Source organism: Ranitomeya variabilis, chromosome 5 (genome assembly GCF_051348905.1).
Source record: "Ranitomeya variabilis isolate aRanVar5 chromosome 5, aRanVar5.hap1, whole genome shotgun sequence".
Lineage (NCBI taxonomy): Eukaryota > Metazoa > Chordata > Amphibia > Anura > Dendrobatidae > Ranitomeya > Ranitomeya variabilis.
Genome location: NC_135236.1, coordinates 517524849 through 517541338, shown reverse-complemented (window position 1 = coordinate 517541338; position 16490 = coordinate 517524849). Strand labels below are relative to the sequence as shown.

At 44.1% G+C, this 16490-nt stretch overlaps 1 protein-coding gene across 2 annotated transcripts in view; it reads right to left on the bottom strand.

The window, feature by feature from the left end:
- SH3PXD2B (SH3 and PX domains 2B) overlaps window positions 1–16490 on the bottom strand; it is a 240814-nt gene that overhangs the window by 39936 nt on the left and 184388 nt on the right. For both annotated transcript variants that reach the window (XM_077265785.1, XM_077265784.1), the window contains exon 6: window positions 9335–9360. In XM_077265785.1, the coding sequence (XP_077121900.1) occupies window positions 9335–9360 (26 nt within the window). The remainder of the gene's footprint in view (window positions 1–9334; window positions 9361–16490) is intronic.

Sequence of the window (16490 nt, the reverse complement as noted above, 5' to 3'; positions counted from 1 at the left end):
TTCTTTAACTATATAAATAGTAAGAAACTAAAAAATGACAGTGTTGGCCCCCTTAAAAATAGTCTGGGTGAAATGGTGGATGAGGATGAGGAAAAAGCCAATATGCTAAATGACTTTTTTTCATCAGTATTTACAAAAGAAAATCCCATGGCAGACAAAATGACTAGTGATAAAAATTCCCCATTAAATGTCACCTGCTTAACCCAGCAGGAAGTACAGCGGCGTCTAAAAATAACTAAAATTGACAAATCTCCGGGCCCGGATGGGATACACCCCCGAGTACTGCAGGAACTAAGTACAGTCATTGATAGACCATTATTTTTAATCTTTAAAGACTCCATAATAACAGGGTCTGTACCACAGGACTGGCGTATAGCAAATGTGGTGCCAATATTCAAAAAAGGGGCAAAAACTGAACTCGGTAATTATAGGCCAGTAAGCTTAACCTCTACTGTGGGTAAAATCCTGGAGGGCATTCTAAGGGATACTAAACTGGAGTATCTGAAGAGGAATAACCTTATGACCCAGTATCAGCACGGGTTTACTAGGGACCGTTCATGTCAGACTAATTTGATCAGCTTCTATGAAGAGGTAAGTTCAGGACTGGACCAAGGGAACCCAGGGGACGTAGTATATATGGACTTTTCCAAAGCTTTTGATACGGTGCCACACAAAAGGTTGCTACATAAAATGAGAGTAATGGGGATAGGGGAAAATATGTGTAAGTGGGTTGAGAGCTGGCTCAGGGATAGGAAACAAAGGGTGGTTATTAATGGAGCACACTCGGACTGGGTCACGGTTAGCAGTGGGGTACCACAGGGGTCAGTATTGGGCCCTCTTCTTTTTAACATATTTATTAATGACCTTGTAGGGGGCATTCAGAGTAGAATTTCAATATTTGCAGATGACACTAAACTCTGCAGGGTAATCAATACAGGGGAGGACAATTTTATATTACAGGATGATTTATGTAAACTAGAAGCTTGGGCTGATAAATGGCAAATGAGCTTTAATGGGGATAAATGTAAGGTCATGCACTTGGGTAGAAGTAATAAGATGTATAACTATGTGCTTAATTCTAAAACTCTGGGCAAAACCGTCAATGAAAAAGACCTGGGTGTATGGGTGGATGACAAACTCATATTCAGTGGCCAGTGTCAGGCAGCTGCTACAAAGGCAAATAAAATAATGGGATGTATTAAAAGAGGCATAGATGCTCATGAGGAGAACATAATTTTACCTCTATACAAGTCACTAGTTCGACCACACTTAGAATACTGTGCACAGTTCTGGTCTCCGGTGTATAAGAAAGACATAGCTGAACTGGAGCGGGTGCAGAGAAGAGCGACCAAGGTTATTAGAGGACTGAGGGGTCTGCAATACCAAGATAGGTTATTACACTTGGGGCTATTTAGTTTGGAAAAACGAAGACTAAGGGGTGATCTTATGTTAATGTATAAATATATGAGGGGACAGTACAAAGACCTTTCTGATGATCTTTTTAATCATAGACCTGAGACAGGGACAAGGGGGCATCCTCTACGTCTGGAGGAAAGAAGGTTTAAGCATAATAACAGACGCGGATTCTTTACTGTAAGAGCAGTGAGACTATGGAACTCTCTGCCGTATGATGTTGTAATGAGTGATTCATTAATTAAATTTAAGAGGGGACTGGATACCTTTCTGGAAAAGTATAATGTTACAGGGTATATACACTAGATTCCTTGATAAGGCGTTGATGCAGGGAACTAGTCTGATTGCCGTATGTGGAGTCGGGAAGGAATTTTTTTCCCCATGGTGGAGTTACTCTTTGCCACATGGGGTTTTTTTGCCTTCCCCTGGATCAACATGTTAGGGCATGTTAGGTTAGGCTATGGGTTGAACTAGATGGACTTACAGTCTTCCTTCAACCTTAATAACTATGTAACTATGTAACTATATCCAGTTGTCAAATTAGGAGGAATAACAGAGGAACAACACAATACAATTTTTTAACCACTTCACCCACGTGCCTGGTCCTTTTATTTTTTTTTCTATTTTTTTCTCCCCTTCTTCCCAGAGCCATATTTTTCTGTCAATATGGCCAAGTGAGAGCTTGTTATTTCAGCACGAGTTGTACTTTTGAACGACACCATTAATTTTACCATATATTTCACTAGAAAACGGGAAAACAAAATCCAAGTGCGGTGAAATTGCAAAAAAGTGCAGTTCCACAACAGTTTTTTTCTTGTATGTATTTTACCATGTTCAATAAATGCTACAACCAACCTGCCTTTATGAATCTGTAGGTCATTACTAGTTCGCCGGTACCAAACATGTATAAATAATTTTAACCCCTTAACGACCACCAATATGCCTTTTCACGGCGGCAGTTAAGGAAACTTATTCTGGAGCGCCCCCAAACGCAGGGCCGCGGGGTACTCGGTATCGGGCCTCTCTGTCTCGGTCCTGGGGTTGTCACGGTGGCTAGACCCGGTCCGTGACCCTGCTAAGGGGCGTCCAATGAAAGGTGTAATGGTGGTGCGTGGTGCAAGTCGCGATGAATAACGAGGACACAGGGTTGCAGTCTCTTTACCTCTTTACTGAAGGCTTCAGGGTCCGCAATCCAGAGCACTGCTAACAGGGCTGGCTGAGACCGGCCGGTCCGAAGGCACATCCAGAGTTCCCTTTGCAGGTAGAAATCAGTGCCTACCTTCTAGCGCCTGGGTGTTGTAGTACCTCCCTGCTGAGCACCACGGGATAGTCCTCACAACTGTTGTTTCTGTTTCTGATGTTCTTTCTCTCCGTCCCCCAGATGATTTGGCTAGGACGCACCCGTATGACGGGTAGGCCTGGAGTTATTCTGGGACCCTAGTGACGCCCCTCTCCCACAATTGCCTCCTATGTCTGCTTAGGTGATTTAGGTGAGACAGCCAACCTATAATTAACTGTCCTGCAGCTGTTTGAAGTAATGCTTGGAGCCCAATACTTCCTCGGCGTTCCGGCCACCGGCTATGCGTCTCTGTAGGATGTTGCCGATCTCGGGGCACGACTCCTACTGGTTCTATTCTCCTTTGTGCTGTGATCTCGTTTCTCACTTCTCCACAATATACTTCGCTTATTGTCCTTTCTTAAGATGCCGCCGCAATGAAGTGCAGGCGCGGTTCCGTAACGATCTGTCCTTTTCGCTAGGCCTCTGTCAGGATCCCACCCCTGACAGGGACCCCCTGAATCTTCCCAAGCAACCTCTTCTCTCACTAGGTGTTGCCTGGGCAAAACCCAGTCAGCTTCTCTCTAACTTCCTATCCAACCCCCAGTTTTACCAGATTGTGAGGAGTGGCCTAATACATAGAACCCTTTGCTCCCCCTGGTGGCCAGAGTGTGAAGTGTAATGTGTGACTGTGATACCTGGTCAGGTGAACTCCTTTAGTGTCATCAGACGTACCATCACTCCCCTTAGTGGCGGAGCGTCAGTACTGCAACGACCAGGACTCTGGGGCGCTGCAATTCCTCAGCACCGCTTTTAAACAGCGCTGAATAAGTTTTTAGCGCCTGCCAGCGTCATAAAATCTCCGGGGTCTCAGCTACCCCCGGTAGCTAAGACCCCAGAGAACAAGATTCGGGTCGGTTTTTATCGTCCCCAGTCTTGTGATCACTGTTATTCACGGAATAACGGCGATTGAAAAAAAAAAAAAAGTCCGATTTCCCATTCATTTCTCGCTCTTCTGATATGATCTAGCATATCAGAGGAGAGAGAAATGGAGTCCCCCGAGGTACCTCCAGTAATTCTGGACCCTCCAGCTCTGTCCCCTGGTCCTCGGCGTCTTCTTCTGGGAAGAAAATGGCGGGAGCATGAGCAGTGCGCCTGCCGAGATCTGCAGGCCGGCACCCAGCAACAATAGGAGATTTTTCCTATTGGTTCATTTTGATCACTGTGCTAGACCTTATCACAGTGATCAAAAAAAATAGTTAATCAAACCCACCTTTATCACTCCCTTAGTTAGGTAAAAATAATAAAATAAAAAATTTATTTATTTCCATTTTTCCCTTAGGGTTAGGGCTAGGGTTGAGGTTAGAGCTAGGGTTAGGGTTGGGGCTAGGGTTGGAGTTGGAGCTATGGCTAGGGTTGGGGCTAGGTCTAGGGTTGTGTTGGGGTTACGGTTGTGGTGTTGAGGTTACGGTTGTGGTGTTGAGGTTACGGTTGTGGTGTGGGGGTTACGGTTGTGGTGTGGGGGTTACGGTTGTGGTGTGGGGGTTGTGTTGGGGATACAGTTGTGTTGGGTTTACAGTTGTATTGGGCAGGGGCGTAACTACCGCGGTCGCAGGGGTCGCAATTGCGACGGGGCCCGCAGTGCTTAGGGGCCCCTAAGAACTCTGAGCTACAAAATGGGCCGCCGGCCCTTTAAATAAATCTTCTTTACAGGCCCTGGTGCGCGTGCACTCTCTCAGTGCATGCGCGATCACGGGTGGGACTGCACTTGTCCCGCAGCAGAGCCCCTCCACCACAGAGAGCCGCACACCACAACTATGGCTGCAGCTGCTCTGTGCGCACAGGACCTGTGATGAGGTCACAGGAGGGGAGGAGTCGGAGTCACATGATCAAGAGCTTCCGTGTAGTGCAGGACAGTAGTGCAGTGCTGGTTGTCATCGTGCCGGAGGAGGGTAAGCTTTTGTGTGAGGTCAGGAGGGGTTTGTGTGGATGTAGCAGAGCAGTGTGTGTATGAGGTGTACAGAACGGAGCCGTGTGTGTACGAGGTGTACGGAGCGGAGCTGGGTGTGTACGAGGTGTACGGAGCGGAGCCAGGTGTGTATGAGGTGTACGGAGCGAAGCCGGGTGTGTACGATGTGTACGGACCGGAGCAGCGTGTGTTTGAGGTGTACGGAGCGGAGCCGTGTGTACGAGGTGTACGGAGCGTAGCCGTGTGTGTACGAGGTATACGGAGCGGAGCCGTGTGTGCAAGGTGTACGGAGCGGAGCCGGGTGTGTACGAGGTGTACGGAGGGGAGCCGCATGTGCAATGTGTACGGAGCTCAGCCGCATGTGTAGGAGTAACTGTGTGGCCATTATACTGTAGGCAATATCATGTGTGGCCATTGTACAGTATGGAGCATCATGTGTGTGGCCATTGTACAGTATGGACAGGGGCGTAACTACCGCGGTTGCAGCGGTCGCCATTGCGACCGGGCTTGGCAGGTCAGGGGGCCGGCAGGTCAGAGCAGGGCCGGATTGGCCATCGGGCACTTCTGGCAAATGCCAGAAGAGCCGGTGCCAGTCATGGGCCACTCGATCCGCCGCCGCCGACTCACCCCCCTGCCGCCGCATTCAACTATACCGGCGTGACGCCGGTACAGTTGAATGCAATGACGGAGGAGAGAGCGTCTACAGACGCTCCCTCTCCCATCATTCCCCGCTCTGCCTCTGACACTGCGGGTGCACGATGACGTCATAACATCGCGCACCTGCTGTGTCCCGGGCAGACTGCAGCCGAGCCTGAGACCGGAGCAGGAAGCAACGCTGGCAAGAGGAAAGGTAAGGAGAGTGTTTTTTTTTTTTTACTGGACTGTGGGGGCATTCTCGGGGGGGGCGAGAGATGCGGGCTGTGCTGTATATACCACTGTGCGGGCTGTGCTGTATATACCACTGTGCGGGCTGTGCTGGATATACCACTGTGCGGGCTGTGCTGGATAGACCACTGTGCGGGCTGTGCTGGATAGACCACTGTGCGGGCTGTGCTGGATAGACCACTGTGCGGGCTGTGCTGGATAGACCACTGTGCGGGCTGTGCTGGATAGACCACTGTGCGGGCTGTGCTGGATAGACCACTGTGCGGGCTGTGCTGGATAGACCACTGTGCGGGCTGTGCTGGCACCCAACACCATGTTGCAGTGCAGGAGATTCCTCCTGCACGGTAACAGTCAGAGGCATATCTAGGGGAAGGGGGCAGCCGGGGCACGTGACAGACAGGAAGCAGCTCCAGTCATCACGATGAGACAGCTTCTCAGTCTGTATTTTTCCCCCCTCATACATCTCATGTACGTCTGAAAGAGATCGTATTTAAGAGAAAGCCAAAATAACCCCGGGACAGAAGGCGAGAGCAGGGGGGAGGTGCGGGACTGAGCCGCTTTAGTCAGGAGAAGCTGAGGAGCTGTAGCCGGTGTACATCAGCCACCCCTGTACCAGAGAGGAGATTGTGAGTTGTGTATATGAGCTGGTATCTCTGGTGTGTGTGTGTGTGTGTGTGTGTGTGTGTGTGTGATATCTGTAGTATGTGTGTGTGTGTGTGTGATATCTGTAGTATGATGTGTGTGTGTGTGTGTGTGATAACTGTAGTATGTGTGTGTGATATCTGTAGTATGATGTGTGTGTGATATCTGTAGTGTGTGTGTGATAACTAGTATGTGTGTGATATCTGTAATATGATGTGTGTGTGTGTGTGTGTGATATCTGTAGTGTGTGTGTGTGATATCTGTAGTATGTATGTGTGTGTGTGATATCTGTAGTATGTGTGTGTGTGTGTGATATCTGTAGTGTGTGTGTGATAACTGATGTGTGTGTGTGATATCTGTAGTATGATGTGTGTGTGTGATATCTGTAGTGTGTGTGATAACTGATGTGTGTGTGATATCTGTAGTATGATGTGCGTGTGTGATATCTGTAGTATGATGTGTGTGTGTGTGTGTGATATCTGTAGTGTGTGTGTGATAACTGATGTGTGTGTGTGATATCTGTAGTATGTGTGTGTGTGAGGCAGCGGCGTGCGGCTCTGGCAGGTCAGGGGGCCGTGTGTCCCCTTGAGCCTGTCTCCCTTATGCTTGTGTCCCCATGTGCCAGTCTCCCTTGCCCATTAGTCCCTGTGTGTCCCCATGTGAATGTCTCCTATGTCCCCTTGTGCTTGTGTCAGTCTCCTTTGTCCCCTTGTGCTTGTGTCAGTCTCCTTTGCCCACTAGTCCCTGTGTGTCAGTCTCCCTTTCCCACTTGTCCCTGTGTGTCCCCTTGTGCTTGTATCCCTTGTCCCCTTGTGTCAGTCTCTTGCCCACTAGTCCCTGTGTGTCCCCTTGTGCTTGTCCCTTGTCCCCTTGTGTCAGTCTCCATTGCCCACTAGTCCCCTTGTATCAGTCTCCCTTGCCCACTATTCCCTGTGTGTCAGTCTCCCTTGTCCACTAGTCCCCGTGTGCCCTTTGTGTCAGTCTCCCTTGTCCCCATGTGCCCCTTGTGTCAAGTCTCCATTGTCCCCTTGTGTCAGTCTCCCTTGCCCACTAGTCCCCTTGTAACCTTCTCCCCTGCCTCCTAGCCCCCATGTGTCCCCTTGTGCCTGTCTTCCTTGCCCCCTTGTGCCCTCTCCCCTGCCCCCTCGTCACCATTTGCTCGTGTCTTTCTCACTGCCCCTGTATGGAGGGGCTGCATTGTATTCTATGGGGGTTACATTGAATTTTATGGCGGGGGGGCCCCATTTGGAAGTTCGCATCGGGGCCCATAACTTTGTAGTTACGCCACTGGTATTGGGGTTATGGTTGGGTTGTGTTGGAGTAGGGGTTAGGGTTGTAACTAGGAGGGGTAGGGCTGTATTATGGTTGGAGTTAGAATTGGGGAATTTCCACTGTTTAGGTACATCAGAGGGTCTCCAAAGCGACATGGCGCCCGCCATTGATTCCAGCCAATTTTGGGTTTAAAAAGTCAAACGGTGCTCCCTCCCTTCTATGCCCTGCCATGTGCCCAAACAGTGACTTTCCCCTACATACAGGGTATCGGTGTACTCAGGAGAAATTGCAGAACGAATTTAGTGGTCAATTTTCTCTTGTTACCCTTGAGAAAATAAAAAAGTTTAGGTCTAAAGTAAATTTTTTGTTAAAATAGTAAAATGTTCATTTTTTCCTTCCACATTGCTTTAGTTCTCGTGAAGCACCTGAAGGGTTACTAAACTTCTTGAATGTAGTTTTGAGCACCTTGTGGGCTGCAGGTTTTAGAATGGTGTCACTTTTGGTGGGTATTTTCTGTCCCCCAAACTCACTTCAAATGTGAGGTGGTCACTAAAAAAAATGGTTTTGTAAATTTTGATAGAAAAATGAGAAATTGCTGGTCAACTTTTAACCCTTATAACGTCCTAACAAAAAAAATATGTTGCCAAAATTGTGCTGATGTAAAGTAGACATGTGGGAAATCTTATTTATTAACTATTTTGTGCGATATGGCTTTCTGATTTAAGGGTACAAAAATTAAACGTTTGAAAATTGCAACATTTTTGCCAAATTTTCGTTTTTTTTCAGAAATAAACACAATACATATCGAAGAAATTTTTACGACTAACATGAAGTAATATGTCACAAAAAATAATTTCAGAATGAGCGGGATCCGTTGAAGCGTTCCAGAGCAATAACCTCAAATTGACAGTTGTCAAAATTGTTAAAATTGGCTTGGTCATTAAGGACAAAATTGGCTCTGTCACTAAGGGGTTAAGTGGTGAAAAAAAAATCCATCATTTGTAAAACAAAAAAAATTGTGCTTTTACGGAGACCTGTAGTGTCTCCAGTTTTTGTGATTTGGGGCTGGTTGAGGGCTTATTTTTTTGCGCACCAAGCTGATGTTTTTATTGATTTCATTTTGGGGTAGATATGATGGTTTGATCGCCTGCTATTACATTTTATTGCACTGTTGCGGCGACCAAAAAATGAAATTCTGCCATCTTCATTATTTTTCTCATTATGTCGCTTAAAGATTGGATTAATTCTTTCTATATTTTGATAGATTGAGCGCTTCTGAAAGCAGTGATACCAAATATGTGTATTTTTTTATTTTGGAAGGGGGGCGATTTGAACTTTTGTGGGTTTTTTTCAATATTTTTAACCCATTACTTGCCAAATTAAAATTTTTACAAGTACGGATTTTTCAGAAAAGGGCATCACAATATTCGTTTAAAAATGACAATGACATAATTTCCTATTTTGAAAACATTCATTTTACAAACACAAACAAAAAATTGGACCAAATTATAAAAATTATAAAATCTTAGTTGCTAGAAGCTAAAGATTAGGCATCCCAAAAAAAGGACATTGGTAGATAATGGGTTAAAATATATTTTCTACTTTTTACTTGCTTCAATAGTCTCCTAAGAAGACTTGAAGCTCTGTGATCTCCTGATCGCTTGTGCTGCACAGAGCAGGACTGCTATGTGTAGAAGGTATGGTCATCTCATCTGCTATGAAAGCCGGCCACTGAGCGGCGCTCACAGCAGATCGGCAATGACGAGCACTGGGGTCTTCTGCAGACCACCGGTTGTCATGCCAACCCATTGGCACCGCATGATTATATATATTACATCTAATACCTCTATTCATATAAATATGTTTAAGAACCTTACCAAGTTTCCTCCGCCCAATAGGTTCTCTAAAGGAAAAGAAAAGAAACCAATTAGTCTTGCACATAGTGATTTTGCTTCGTTGTGCTGTTATATTTAAACAAAACTATACAGAATAAAAGAATGAGATCTGAAATGGATAATGGTACAAATAATTGACCTCAGTCTCCAAAAAATGGACATAGAATATGACCACAAGATCACTGACACTTTGTATTCTCTGGAGAAAGTCAAGTGAATATCTAACATAGTCCAAGTATGAGGTGATAGATGAGAGCATTACCATTCAAAATTCGGTTTTATTATGTACAGACTCTGAGTTAAGGTGTCCATACACATTACATTGACATCCTCCGACCCTGTTTATTTTGGACAACTATCTTATGTGTATAGGGGTGTCACAATCCTCTCCCTATGCCAGAAGTGGAAGAAAATAAGGGTCAGGAATGTGGAATTTCAACATAGCTGATCCTTCTGTTATCACAGGAAAGGAGGTTTCACAAGAGATCTGACAGCGATAAACATCTCACCTCAGGGGGAGGTCATAAGTAACTGCTGGGGGCAGCAATATCTTCTGGCGGAAGCGTATAAACTATTCCACATCTGATGCAAAGGTGTGACAACCATAGGCTCAAAGGGATAGAGGGCCTGTGCCATGGCACAGCACAGCCTGATCGAACCACTGGCAGAAGCACAGCACTCGTCACTCAAGATGCACAAACATAGTGCAGCAAGAGTGCAATTTAGATTCATATGTTTTTGCTAAATATCCCAGCTACTGCCACTCTACATCTCATTTGTCAAGGCAAGCAATATCCTGGTGTCAAATATCCTGGTGTCTGCCATGTTCAGTACTGCCTCTTCTCTGCATTGGACTTCATTAGGACTATGAAGATGGGACTAGAAGCAATTCCAGGAGTTTGCCAGCACACATTTAGTTAAAAGCAGCACCAATTCTATAAAACTAGCTTTATGCCTTCATGACTCTCCTCCTAAACCTTCATATTTTATTATTAGAAATCATATTATTAATCATTACATTCGCCTACACTGGACACAGCCGCAGACATGAACTTTTAGACACCGATGTGACCTTAAATTTTAAAGTACCAGAAATATGGACATTTTAAGGGACCCTAATCCCCAAAATATTGTGAGTAACTCCCTATACAATTAGAAAACACAAAAAAGTGCAGTATATGAACCCCAAAATAAATACAAAAGCAGTATGGAGGTCTACTTAAAGGGACTCTGTCAGCTCAAATTGGGGGGATATTAAAATGATTTCTTACCGGTCAGATGGGTGGCATATCCTCTTTAGTTCTCCACCCCGTCCGTCCCTATTTTCCGCATTATTTTCGGGAATAAGAGTATGCGTGCGCCATAGTTGGCGCGTGCACCATGCAGTCTTCAGTGGCGCACGCGCAGTATGCTTTGCCCTACTGCGGGCAAAGCCGAAAAGCATTACTGCACCCGCACACTATGTCCCGGAACACACCGAAATACTTCCGGGACATAGTGCATTTTAATATCCCGCCAATTTAACTAAAAATTAAATAAACTGCTATGTATGCCATGTACATATTATTTATATTATTATTCACTGCTAGTATATATGTAGCCATTTATTTATTGATGTATATTGTGAATTCTCCGCTGATATATAAGAACGGTTTACTCACTGCTGGTATAGAGCTGCATGCACATATATCTATTTTCATGTGCAGCCTAAAGTGATGATCAATTTAAGCTACAGAAGGCCATTTTTATTTTGTGTGTGTATTTTTTAAAAATATTTTGAGAGATTTTTGTTTTTGTTTTTAGATGGGTGTTAAGGTCAATTTTTGCCTCATGCAGCAGTAAACCTATATTTGGCTCCCATTGAAAACACATAAATGCTCAACCAAATAAGCAAGTATGTAGCAGCGGGAAAGAACAGGTACTGGCAGAACAACTGATGGGTTGCCTGTTTGCCCTCCTCCTTTGTATTTTATAGGAGTACATGGAGACACTTGTATGTCCATTACTAGGAAAACCCCTTCTTAAACTAAATGTTTGGCCCCAATAAAATAATAGAGCCTATACTCACCTCCCTTGCCGGCTCCGTTCCCATGGTGTCGGCACTCGTTCTCCCCAGGGCTGTGATGCAGTGTTATGACATGTGACACCAGTGCCCAAGCAGCGCTGGTGTCACTGTCTCCGCCTTCGGACAAACTGAACATAAAGAGGAAGCCAGGGATCAGCAATAGACCGGACTTCCTTTTCATGTTCAGTTTGTGCGAAAGAGAACACAGTGAAGTCAGCGCCGATTGGGCGCCGGTGTCACTTGTCATTCCACCGCATCACAGCCCTGTGTCCGCGAGTAGTGACACAGCTGGAACGGAGCCAGCACGGGAGGCGAGTATAGGCTTTATTATTTTATCGGGGTCGAACATTTAGTTTAAGAAGTGGTTGTCCTAGTAGTGGACAACCATTTTAAATATATATACCGTATATGTGTGTGTCTATAGACAATATAAAATGTTATTGTTTAACACCATATTATATACGCTCACAAACGTTTACCACTGGCCATACACTGGTCACAAACATTCTCTCTTCCAATTTTGTGACATCACTATTTAGACTAAACTTAGACTAGATTGGAGGTCTAAAACTGCATTCCTCAAGGGCTGCAAACAGGTCATGTTTTCAGGATTTCCTTGTACTGCACAGGTGATAATTTAATCACCTACACACATGATTACAGCACCTTGTGCAATGCTAAGGAAATCTTGAAAACACGTATGGTGTGTGGCGCTCGAGGAATGCAGTTTGAGACCCCTGGACTAGATTGTCTAAAAATAAGTTACATTTTTGCCAAAATGTTGGCTCAAAGTATTGCTGCAAAGTAGGCCAATAGGTTGTGTAAAAATGAGAAAAAGATTCCTAAAATGTGCTTGATAAATTTCACTCATTTTTAGACAATTTAGATCAAATTGCCTAAAAAGGAATCATTTATCAAGCACATTTTTATATACATAATTTTTCCAACTTTACATAACCTATTGGTTGGCTTACTTTGCAGCCATATTTTGATCCAAACTGTTAGCACAATGTCGAGGCAGTGTTGCATTTCATGCCATGCCCCTTTCTAGTAAGCCACAACCCATTCCATATAGGACATATGCAAAAACACTTGGAAGAAGGTATGTCATTTTTTTTTTTAATAAATGAAATACATGGGGTGCAGATATACTTGTAGGACTAGTAGAATTACGAGGTTTTCCTTAAAATAGGCACACAATCAAGAGTATATGTCAGATTTTGTCATAGAACAAAATATTGAGAATTTATTAGACTTAATTATTATATTATATTCTATATTATGAACTACTTTTAGCATTTTAAGGCTAAAATGCCTTAGTATGATAAAACATATGTTCACTTTTAGACTAAAATTCAGGGAGAAAATAACTACCAGAACATAGTGTCCAACAGCCTCAACAATGCTTTGTCACATCCAATTGTGACAAATACAAAAAAAAAAGAAGAGAACATTTGACAAAAGAAATACCGTATATCATATATCCACTAACAAATGTACGCATATTTTCTAATTTCAAAAACTATATATAAAAATGCTTGTGGTTAAGATTAAATTCCACTTTTAATATGTGATAATGGAATAACTTGTGTTCAACATGAGTTTAATGGCAAGTTTTTAGCCAAAAGAAAGAAGCCCCGTCATTTGGATCGGCGCTTTCCCTTGATTTGCAGCTGTGTTCTTGATGGCAGCTATTTTCCTAGAGATGGAGCTCAGCAGGGTTATACTGAACAGCAGCCAAATAGATCATACTTAATATGCTCAACAAATGTCCATAGACTTCCATTCATATTCCAAGCTGTGTAAAATGTGTGAAAGCTCTTAAACTAAAAGCATAAAAATGCTGAATGGTGACAGATGATCTGCTGTACTGTACATTTTCCTTTGCGCACATTAATTGAAGTAAAGCAATGAAGTATTTATGTAGAAGTTTGTTCTTGTGGCCAAGTATGGCATTGTAGACATTATAATAAGTGACTGCAGAAAATAACTGAGCAGGACCACAGATGTGACCAAGGACAAAATCAAGCATATCTAAACACCAAAAATTGAAATCTATTCAGCAGGTTACCTATGGCCAAACACACACTTGCTGGAAATGATGGTATGGCACAAAGCCACACATTAGCACCTGCCAAAAGAAAGCATGAAAAACCGCAGAGATGCATTGCCTTAGGAAAAGTTAATTAGGACTCCACATGTAAAAACCATAGTGAAAGGTTATGGACAACTTTGACATGGAAACAAAATATTTCTACATATGTTAGTGGTTACTTATAGTTAAAAAGTTGTACTAAGTTTCTAGCTGCAATCTTCATCTCTTCATTTATTTTCAGATCCCATGATGTGCAGTTTACAACTTGCACCTAATTTCAGATTTTTCTCATGAGTCTGTTCCTCCCACAAATAGATGCTGAGGTGGGGTGGGAAAAAAAGGGAGAAAACGTCTCCTCCTAGTGCAGTGCCTTCAAGATGGGCATATAAGCCCAAGCTAAGCTGGTCACCTTAGGAGTTTGTGTCGGGAGCAGGCGCAACACTGGGGGTCAGCGTATAGCGTACATCCACGAGCACAAGGAACCAGCTGCAGCAGCCTCTCAGGAGCACTTATGAGGTCTGGGCAGCCACACATATGCTTGAAATAAACACTAAGGCTCAGGTGCTCACTTACTCAGTCTAGATAATTTTGGATCCACTTTTCATTCGATCAGGACTTCAGTATCACGCAAGGCGTATATTTTCCACCAGACTTTATTTCAACAAATATATACTGTGGATCTGTATGTCCAAGCTGATGCTACCATCACTTGCATTCATATATCAGTATGCCTTCATTCCTTTAAAGATATCCCCTTAATCTGCTTCCCACTCTATATCCAGCCTTTTTTTATGCTTTCCCTAAAAACGGAAATGCTTCCCCTTCCAAAACTCAGGTCTAATTTGTATGACCCCCTGCCGCTTACTACTGCCATCTCTAAAAAATTGAGAAAGTGGAAACAAAGGGCATGGGAAGCCATCAGAGCCAGGAGCTGATATCTGGAGGATTTGTGCCATATCATACCCAAATCACACCAGCTATCTAGGTGAAGGACTTGGCAGCAGCAAAATTGTACATAGTGCAGATAGAGGCAATGGCGGTCCACCTCGCCTCCCTACACATCCCCAATGAAGCAAAGTCTATGGTCCTCAGTCCTATCTGTTCAATGAGCATACATATGCAACCATTGGACTCATCTCCTGGGTCATGTACTGTATAAGTCCTTTTACTAGCTAATGTAAAAAAATATGCTAAAAACAGTAATAAGGGAAGACACATTTAACAGATATACATAAGAGGGAGACTTGCGCTTCTATTTCAGTGTTGTTCACCATATACATATGGAATTACGGTACATTACATAGAATTCTACATTCATTGGCTGTACGCTTCCATCAAGAGAAAGCAGATAAATTATACGCTGTCAGAAGGACAAACTCAAGGTCTTTTTAAAATTAGCATTTCCAATTGCAGTTGATGAATACGTTGTTAGACTTTCAATGACGTATGGCAGAAGATCTGGAGAGCACAATGCAGTAACATGTGAAGTTACACCACCTTAATATTGCAATAAATGAAAAAAAAAGAGGGATGCATGTCTACAGCACTTGCAAGATTACAAACTAAAAACCTAAAGCGATGAACTAGAATATAAGTTGGTGTGCATGCAGCGGTTCCCTGAAAAATGCACACAGGAAAATTGCCCACACGGAAAATTCCCCACACGGAAAATTCCCCACACGGAAAATTGTCAATTACAGCATCACAAAAGTTTCAGATCTATGATATTTCAGGTGCAAGGTGAGGATGTTCACATAATATGTGATCAACTTGTGATTTACAGTTGACCTAGTGCAAAACTGCAAAAATGATGATCTGTGATTTGCAGCAGTCTGTCATTATCAGCAATAGATAGATCTAGTCTGCTCTCTTCTCTCACTGATTCTGCCTTACTCCTCCCACCAGCCCAAAACAGCAGCACATGCAGAACCAGCAGCAGTGTGATCCAGAGGAGCCATCACTGCTATCAGTGCTCACAAAAGAATCACTGCTGCTGGCAGAGATATTTGGTCCTGGAAGCCCAGAAGGCACCGTAGAAAGGTGAGATTCTGCCACTTGTACCACTTTGTGTTCTTGCTGAGAATGTATGATGTGCTTTTGCAGTGGAGTCCGATGGGCCCCAGTGCGAAATTTGGCCCTTCCCCTCCCCACACACACACGTTGGTCAGATGTATGGGCCCCTGTAGTGTTCTAAATTCTATAAAGACGTATGAATTCCCCCCCCCCTTCATTATGTAGTAATGTCCCCCATACTGGTATATATGCCCATCATCCTGGTGAATATGTCTGCATCCTGGTATATACACTCACCGGCCACTTTATTAGGTACACCATGCTAGTAACGGGTTGGACCCCCTTTTGCCTTCAGAACTGCCTCAATTCTTCGTGGCATAGATTCAACAAGGTGCTGGAAGCATTCCTCAGAGATTTTGGTCCATATTGACATGATGGCATCACACAGTTGCCGCAGATTTGTCGGCTGCACATCCCAAAGATGCTCCATACAAGGCAGGATGGATCCATGCTTTCATGTTGTTTACGCCAAATTCTGACCCTACCATCCGAATGTCGCAGCAGAAATCGAGACTCATCAGACCAAGCAACGTTTTTCCAATCTTCTACTGTCCAATTTCGATGAGCTTGTACAAATTGTAGCCTCAGTTTCCTGTTCTTAGCTGAAAGGAGTGGTACCCAGTGTGGTCTTCTGCTGCTGTAGCCCATCTGCCTCAAAGTTCGACGCACTGTGCGTTCAGAGATGCTCTTAGGCCTACCTTGGTTGTAACGGGTGGCGATTTGAGTCACTGTTGCCTTTCTATCAGCTCGAACCAGTCTGCCCATTCTCCTCTGACCTCTGGCATCAACAAGGCATTTCCACCCACAGAACTGCCGCTCACTGAATTTTTTTTCTTTTTCGGACCATTCTCTGTAAACCCTAGAGATGGTTGTGCGTGAAAATCCCAGTAGATCAGCAGTTTCTG